General features: G+C 36.7%; 1 protein-coding gene across 1 annotated transcript; it reads left to right on the forward strand.

The window, feature by feature from the left end:
• LOC111228860 (regulator of G-protein signaling 13-like) lies at positions 1 to 1,670 on the forward strand. The gene is made up of 5 exons (XM_022754958.1): positions 1 to 173; positions 287 to 346; positions 441 to 502; positions 608 to 774; positions 884 to 1,670. Exons 1-5 carry the CDS (start codon positions 91 to 93, stop codon positions 1,067 to 1,069), a joined length of 558 nt encoding a protein of 185 aa, XP_022610679.1. The 5' UTR covers positions 1 to 90; the 3' UTR covers positions 1,070 to 1,670.
• Positions 1,671 to 8,680: the final 7,010 nt, after the last annotated feature.

Below are 8,680 nucleotides of genomic sequence, written 5' to 3' on the forward strand. Positions count from 1 at the left end.
GCGCGTTCCTCACACACTGACAGTTGGACTTATCACAACTCTCTGAGAGCAGCTCAGCACACAGTCTCACATGTACAAAGCACTGTTGCCATGCCCAGTCTAGTCGCATCACCACCAAGGGAGCTGCAGCACCTCAACATGGACACTGAGAATAAGAAGAGGGGGAAATACAGGTAAATATTTTATTTGAACCAATGCATGATACATCCTACAGTATTTCATGTCGTTGCTGATCAATCTTTTACTTTAACATGTCAGTAAAATAAATGTTTGTTTGGTTAACCAGAGGAGGAAACCTGAAGTCTCGCCTGCAGTGTAGATCGTCTCAAGCTGCCAACAATGAAGGGTAAGTGAAGACAACCTCGGCACTGGAAACTAAACATCAAAACTGTTGATATACTTGTTGCATGTAGAAGTGACAGAACACCCTAATTTTGCAGGCTTTGTTTTGAAGAGATGTCCCAGTGGTCACACTCACTCGAGGGACTTCTATCATCCAAATGTAAGTTAATGAATACAGTCTCAAAGTCAAGTTTCATAGTTGTTATCCGTTCGTTATCCTTTCTCAACACTGGCTAACTGCTGCTTATTTGTCCTACCTGTTAAGGTGGCATGCAGATATTCCAGGCTTTCTTGAAGTCAGAGTTCAGTGATGAAAACATTGAGTTTTGGCTGGTGTGTGAGGACTATAAGAAGATCAAGTCCTCCTTCAGGATGTCATCCAGGGCCAAAAAGATCTACAAACGCTACATTCAAGTTGAGGCCCCGAGAGAGGTAAACACGGAGGTTTTTATAACGCAGACAGATTCACAGCTGTTACTGTCACAATACTGCTAATAGTTAAGTATTCATCGGTCCTCATCGTGTGTCCTTTTGCTTTCAGATCAACATTGATCACAAGACCAGGGACCTGATCAGGCGAAACATTAAAGCGCCCACCACTGTGTGTTTCGACGATGCCCAGAGGATTGTCTTCGGGCTAATGGAGAGGGACTCTTATCCACGTTTCCTCAGGTCCGACAAGTACCGGGCTCTAATGGACACCACATCAGAATCAGTGAAGATGTAAAGAAAATAGATACTGTGGACATTATATTTGTAGAAGCTGAACTGTGAAGCTGAGCCCAATGCTGGACTACCTGAGAGCAGCTGTGGTTTGTGTTTGCTTGTATTGGGACCACTGCTGGTGATTCTAACTAAAAGCATCCAAAACATGTAGGCTAATGTTCAACACATTCATGCCTTCCTTTTCAGTTGGAGAAGTCATGTTTTGGGGTTGTACCTGTTGTGGTCCTCTAAAGTAAAGGACTTCCCAGAGATGAAGCGATTATGTAATGAAAATGCTGGGGACTTTCTGTGAGAGACGCCAGGAAGTGTATGTGGTGCACACAACACCTTCCACCCATGATTCATGTGCATGAGCTGGTATCTACATTTGCACATCATCTTATTTTAAGTTAACTGAGATCTCACTAAAGCAATAGATAAGTAGATTGCATCTAGATGTGTTTTTTTGTTTGTTTATCACAGTCTGACATCAGTGCTGTCACACTGAGATGTTACAACTATCATAATGTGTTATAAGCTATATGTTGAAAATATATTCCACAGTGTGTCAAAACATTGTGAATATGAATATTAAGATGGATTTGTACATATTTAATAAAAAAAACATTACATTTGAATTGTGTAACACAAATCATTTTAAATGAAGAGTGCCACAATGACTAAAGTCAGGATCAGAGAGACAGACAAACCAGGTCTGGTTTCCACGAACCTTTAGATTAACGTCACCTTAACATTCCACGAAGCAACTAAGTCACCATCACATTCATTCATTTTTTTTCATTCATTCATCGACTTACTCACAGTTAGAATATTTACTGTCTGGCAGTTTTTATGAGTTTAGAAGTGTGTACAGACGTGTACCAGGATAACTTAGTCATGTTGATCTGACTCTTTACTGAAAGTAACAGTTGGATATATTAGTCATTTTCTCGCTGAGAGTGAGATGAGAAGATTGACAGCACTCTTAAATCTCTACTGTAAATATGAAGCTACAACCTACAGTCGCTTAGCTTAGCTTAGCTTAGCTTTGCAAAAAGACCAGAAACTGGGACAACCAGCTAGCCTGGCTCCACCTACAGGCTCTTCTAAAGTTCACTAATTATCACGTTATGTCACTTTTTTTTTCTTTTTAAAAAAATCTGTACAAACACAGAATATCCTTGGCTAGCTGTTTTCCCTCTTTCCAATCTTCATGCTAAGCTAGGCTAACCAGCTGCTGGCATAGAAACGAGACTGTTACAAAAGTGAATCCTCTCATCTAACTCTTGCTTCTGTTTGAAACTATTGTGTGTACTTTATGTTTTGTTTCAATCACCTAGTTTCTGCTCCTCATTGAAACTAAAGTATGATGTTTACACTGAGTGAAGCACTCAAACTCAAAAACGTTTTTATGGCTGTGTCATTCAGCCAAACCAAGACTTTTAAAAGGTCTTGTACATCATTTTATGTCAGCCTGGCATATCTGGTAACTTTGGTTACCACTAGAATATAAAATGAACATCTCTCAGCCTGCACTGCAGTTGTTTGTAATTAGGATCAGTTTTCAACTTGTAGGACTATAGAGGTAATGACAATGTGGTGATTTGTGTGTATTTTACAGACACTCTGAAATAGTTAAGTATGGGCAACATGAATAACACAGGCTGTCACATAGTGCTCCCACCTATGCTGCTGATTTACATCAACCTTTCATGTGTCATTGGCTTTTCATGCTTATGAATGTATTTCGAGGTCTTCCTGTCATTCTACAATTCATTCAGCCTTTGTTGTACCATTCAGTCTGTCATTTAATAGCAATTAGATCTCACCCTCATAAATTGTTCTTAATAGAAGAACAAAACTGAAACTCCATCTGTCACAAAAAAAAAAAAACGAAAAAGGAAGTTTATCTGTGGGAAGCCATCAGGTATCACTCTGCTAAAGGTTAGAGAAGTTAGGAAGAAGCATTAAGGCCCAACTGCTCCACCACATCCTCTTTTAATTTCACTTGTGCATCCATGTGTTTGCACAAGCACACACACACACACACAGAGGCAGGCGCGCATACACAACTAATAATGCTTCTGAATTACCTTTTGTGCTTTCAGACGGTAATAGACAACAAATTGTCAGTGTAAAGGCACCAAAGTAATTTCATATTTTTGCCAAAAGAGCTTTCAGTGGGATGAGAACGTCCTTATTTCTCACACAGGTCATCAGCAGATATTTTTCCTCAGATGCAGCTGAAATGTAAAACTGACACAGAAGGACCACTGCCTGACTAGTCATCATTTCCCTATTTACACTGTTCTGTTTATTAGTAACAAGATGATCCGTTTATAGATTAGTCATATGACCATGAAAAGCTATAAAAACCCCAAAAAATGAGGTCACACATTAGACAGGATGTTCGCGTTACCATGCAATGTGTGGCATATATCTACAAATCTCTGACATAAACCTTTATGGGTCCACTATCCACTACATATATTACTCAACCATTGAGATGAAAATTCAGTTTTGAAAGCCATAGGTTCAGCTGCCATGGGTGTCATGAGACAGAAGTCATCCTTGTGGAACCACATGGTCTGTATACAGGAGGTCACTGGATTACTGTGTGATGTTGTTTGACCAGTTCAACAAAGGAGGCTTTGTTCCAGGTCTGTTTCAGAGCCAGGTGAAAAATGTTCCTGTGAGGAAATTTTCCACCAGATAAAAATCAGTTTCAGTCAAACATGAGGTTAAAGAAAATTCCATCAGTGGTATGAACGATCAGATCACAATACATTTTAAAAAAAAGAATTTGTCTTGACCATTTTAAGACATCAGGACTTTTTTTTATCACAACATTTATCTGGAGGAACAAACAAAAGGTCAACTGATGTCACAGAGAGTTTCATATAGCAGCACACACTGAGAAAAACTGAGTCAACAGCCATGCTAGCACCAGTGAACTGTACTTAGACATATTGGTGCTTCAAGCTAAATGCTAATATCAGCATCATGCTAATATGCTCACAATAACAAAGCTAACAGGTTAATGTATAATATTTACCATGTTCACCATTATGTTAACCTGCTAACATCTGTGAGTTAGCACTTAAAACAAAGTACAGCTGAGGCTGATGGTGATGTCATTACTTTGGCAGACATTCAGTCAAGGGTTAAGGGATTACCAAGGCTGTTAGAATTACAATACAAATGTCTGTACCAAATTAAATGACAACCTATTCAATAGTTTTTGAGACATTTCACTAAAAAACACAAATGTGAAACTTGTGGTGGCACCAGAGGAAAAGTCATTAGCATTCATCCTCTGGGAACCATGAATGAATTTCATAGTTATCCACCCAGCAGCTGGATGTCTGGACCGTAATGGTGAACCGATCAACACTGACCTCACTAGAGCCGTGCTGTCAACGGTTTAAAAAAAAAGAAAGAAAAAAGAAAAATAGGGGGGCGGACTACATATAACAAACTTCAATGTGTTTCGACTTTAGATGGTAGAGAAGTCAGGTCAGGTAGGTAAATTCAGAAGTTTAACCTCATCTGTGAACAGGTTTCCCAAAACATTAAATATATCAAATATATTTATCAATGCTTGGTAAAAAAAATTAGTTGATACTGAAACTTTCTTTACTGATTTACTTACTGATTCAGTGTCTTTAGTCACATAGTAAAACCCTGTATTATGGATAGGATTAGGTCTCAAATCAAATCTCTCCTAGCATGCATCAGATGGAAGACAGGGAAACAACCCCTACACTCTCCAGTCCACTTGACCTGCAGATCTTTGGACTGTGACGGGAAGTTATACACCACACAAGGAAAACTAATTTGACCATGCATGTTGACCATCATGTTATCATATTAAACTCAATGATACATCCACCTGCTAAACGCCAAACCACCACGCTGCCCTGACAGGAATTGCAAATGAAATGTTGTAAAGTTTTTTACCCTTTTTGGCTGCCAGAGCTGTATTATGTAAACCTAACATGGTAAAAGTATATCCAAATGACCATAATCTTCAAAGCCTAGCATGCAAATTGAGACTCTATATTTATACCTACAGTATACAGGGGTTATATAACTTCTTATTTCAGAACAACAGTTTTATATGATGCAAAACCTTCCTGACTTATTTGTGAGAGCTGTGCAGAAAAGCTACGGAAACTTACAGTGATGAGGGAGATGATGCTGACCAAAGTTTTATTTATACATCAAACAGTAACAGGTTTGCAGCATATTCTGGTCTCCTGGCCTAAAAACCAACGTGATTACAGTGGTTTTATGTAGATGACTGTGTAACACTTGTGTGAAAGCAGACCTAGATATTCTGATTTGTGTCACTGTTCAGCCTGGGTTCACACTACTTCCTCAACAATGACCTTAATAATGCACAACAAAAACAACAACCCTGTTTAGTCATGTCCTCTGTTTCTCGGTTTTTAGGTCAAATTTATAAGTGGCTGAGCTAATTTAATTTTTTCTTCTTTCATGTATTTTATTGAAACCAGGAAGAATTTAGAAGCAAGATTTTATATCAGGTAAAATATACGGCCTGTAACTAGTTTAAAATAAAATATGACAATTTTGCAAGCCCATATTTTCACTTTTTTGCTTTTATATTAAATACTTGATTCAACTACCTCTTAATTTTGTTTTTTACTGGTTTAAGAGAGCCATCTAAGAATGTGATAAACATTTTAATCATTCAAATCCAAATCCAATTATATGTTTTTTCCACTATTAAGCTTTTTCCTTACAGTGGCTTATTATTTAATGTGTAATGTAAGTATGATCAGTCAATTATGAGAGGATTTCTAATAATCTTGACATAATATATCATGATTATGAAATCATGTGATAAGTCATTATTATTAGATAATGCAATGTTTCTCAATTAGAACTCATCATCTCATAATTGAGTCATATGATTCTCAGCTAATGAGTCATAACTGTGAGAAAAATTTTAAAAAACTGTCTGTTTGTTAAGTGGCAGTAACGGGCTTCCATACCTACTCAAAATTAAAACAACTGTTTTTGTCTCATGAATTATAGGTTAATTTTTGTTTATGATTGTTATAAAAATTCATATTCATATTAAACAAGAATGAAAATAACTCTTAAATAAAACTTTAGTGACAATTTGTAGACCAGTGAAACAAGGGGTCATAAGTAGACATTGTTTTGATTTTGTTTTGAGGTGTCACAATGCCAAAATGTTGGGGACTATAGTGATATCTTTACAAGTGCATATACTACTGATATTTCACACACCATGTTGTTAATCCAACAGATCAAAGTTGATTTTGACTGTCATATAATGAAGGTCTATGTGCTGTTAATGGCGTTGTCTTAGGTACAGTATACCATATCTATATGGAAAGCATGCTTTTTCTTGTTCTCAAAGTTCAGGTCATAAAAACTTTACAACACACTTTTGAATGTGTATGAGGCTGCAGATTTTCACTCTCACAGCTACTTCCTGTTAAACACAGTCCGGTCTGGTCCTGCAAACCACATGCTAATTCATGAGCATCATGTCCTTGTTTCATGTTCAAGTTCAGTCTTGTCTGTACTGGTTTTTGTTTGGTTTGTGTGGCCTTTGTAGTATCTCATTCACAATGACATTCTGTTTAACAGTTCATGCTCACATTCCCTTTACTGCAGAACACACACATCATTCACTGACTGCCCTTTATTTCTAACTGTGAGAGACTATTAACAGAACATTCATTACATGTGCAGATTTTTAATTGTACCAATGATTGGTTAAACAAAGTGGAAAGTTAGCTTGAATATCTTTTTGAAAAAGAGACAAAAAAGTAATTGTAACTTTCAGATTTTTACAAAGAGCTGTAACTATCATTACTTAACAGTGAAAGTTGCAGTTTCTCAGTTTTCTGAACTTGTGACCTGAATATTTTTAGCCATGCTAGTGGCATGGGACTGCATGCTAGTGGTGTGGCTGTGGGGCTGACAATGTTGGTCTTTTAGACTAGTTCATCACTTTGGTCCAGAATGAAATATCTTGCAACTGCTGAACAGCTACCATGAAATTTTGTAGAGACATTCATGGTGCCCAGACAATGTATCCCACTGACTTTGGTGATCCCCTGACTTTTCCTATAGTGCCACCAGCAGATTGAGATTTGTGGTTTGCAGTGAAATGTACCATCAACTGTTGAATGGATTGCAACAAAATTTGATCAGTCCTTTACCTATTCAGAATAAAGTATAATAACTTTAGGGATCCAAATTTCATTTAGCTCCATCATCAGGTCAAAACTTTAATTTTTTTAATATAATGGTTTGTTTTTTAACCAAATACCTGCAAAACTAATAACATACTGTAGTTTGCATTAAGAGCTAATTAGCAGATGTTAGCATGCTAGTGTGCTAAACTGAGATGGTAAACATTTTGTCTGTTATCCCCATCTGCACCCCCACCCTTGCATCCCTCAACAAAAAATGACACATATAATACCTACAATAAGTAAACACACAAACATATAATATGGAGAAAAGAAGCAGTTGGATTTAGCTCTCAAGAGTGTGCGCATTTGAAACCCTTATATAATATATACTTCTTTTTTCTGTATAGTGAAATCTTAATTATAAGACCTAAGATTATGTGTGTACAGGGTCTGTTCTTCTAATCTTATTTCATCCAAATTCAGATAAATTAACCGAATTCATAATCCTGTGCATTGAATCATCTCCATTTTGAACTTCATTAATAATCTCCTTCCGTTTGTGGTGCAGTTAGTTTCAGCCAATTTTTGGTTATCTGCTTAAGTGCTGCTTCTCTTCAAATTCTAAAGAGGTACTTGTCAGATTGGTGAGAAAGTAACTGAGGTGTTTTACTTCATAGTTATTACTCTGGCCCCAAAGACAGCATGCAGTGAAATAAAATGTCCATCATTCACCTTATCTCAGTCCCATGTTAATACTAACAACAGCTAAGTTAAAGATTTTCTAAAGTAATGCTCGCAAACAAAATATTAAAACAGACTTTAATCACATAAATGGACAAACAAAAGACTCCTATATGGAAATATATTGTACCTGTAATTTATATGGTCAAAGAAATTGAAGGTTGGACCTTTAAACCACTGTAACAAATATCGACTTGAATTCACCCAAAGTTTCTAAGACTGATATTGAATTGCCCCTTTCAGAAAACAATTTCCACTTTATTAGAACTTGTGATGTAAAACCAGTCACCAGTTTTGATATTGTAATGTGTTTTATGATCCTAATAACAAATGAATATAAATTCTGTACAGAGACATTTCACTTTTTTGTCAGGGAAAACCCAATTAAAATGCTGTTAATTTCATGTAACATCATGAAATCAACAGAATCTAAAAGAGTCTAAAAAAAAAAGAAAAGAAAACTGAGAAAGATAAAGGGAGCGGCAAAGAAAAAGCAAAAGTGCTTGAAGAAACTCATGACCACTTGACCTGTGACTAAGAATAGCACAGACTTGAATGGTGAGCTAAATGACGTAAATACTGGAAGACTATCAGCAGCCTAATATATTTAACTGTGGAAAATCTGATGGGGGTTGAGATACACAGCAAAGTCCTGTTCTATAAATGAACATTAAGGAAGAGCACAAGGT

Source organism: Seriola dumerili, unplaced genomic scaffold (genome assembly GCF_002260705.1).
Source record: "Seriola dumerili isolate Sdu_G_001 unplaced genomic scaffold, Sdu_1.0 BDQW01000226.1, whole genome shotgun sequence".
In the NCBI taxonomy this organism is placed as follows: Eukaryota; Metazoa; Chordata; class Actinopteri; order Carangiformes; family Carangidae; genus Seriola; species Seriola dumerili.

Excerpts from the sequence above, each read along its gene's own strand:
- LOC111228860 (XM_022754958.1), top strand. The coding sequence starts at position 91 with ATGCCCAGTCTAGTCGCATCACCACCAAGGGAGCTGCAGCACCTCAAC. Across the intron at positions 174-286 it reads AAGAAGAGGGGGAAATACAG|AGGAGGAAACCTGAAGTCTC; the intron begins GTAAATATTTTA and ends TTGGTTAACCAG. Across the intron at positions 347-440 it reads CAAGCTGCCAACAATGAAGG|GCTTTGTTTTGAAGAGATGT; the intron begins GTAAGTGAAGAC and ends CTAATTTTGCAG.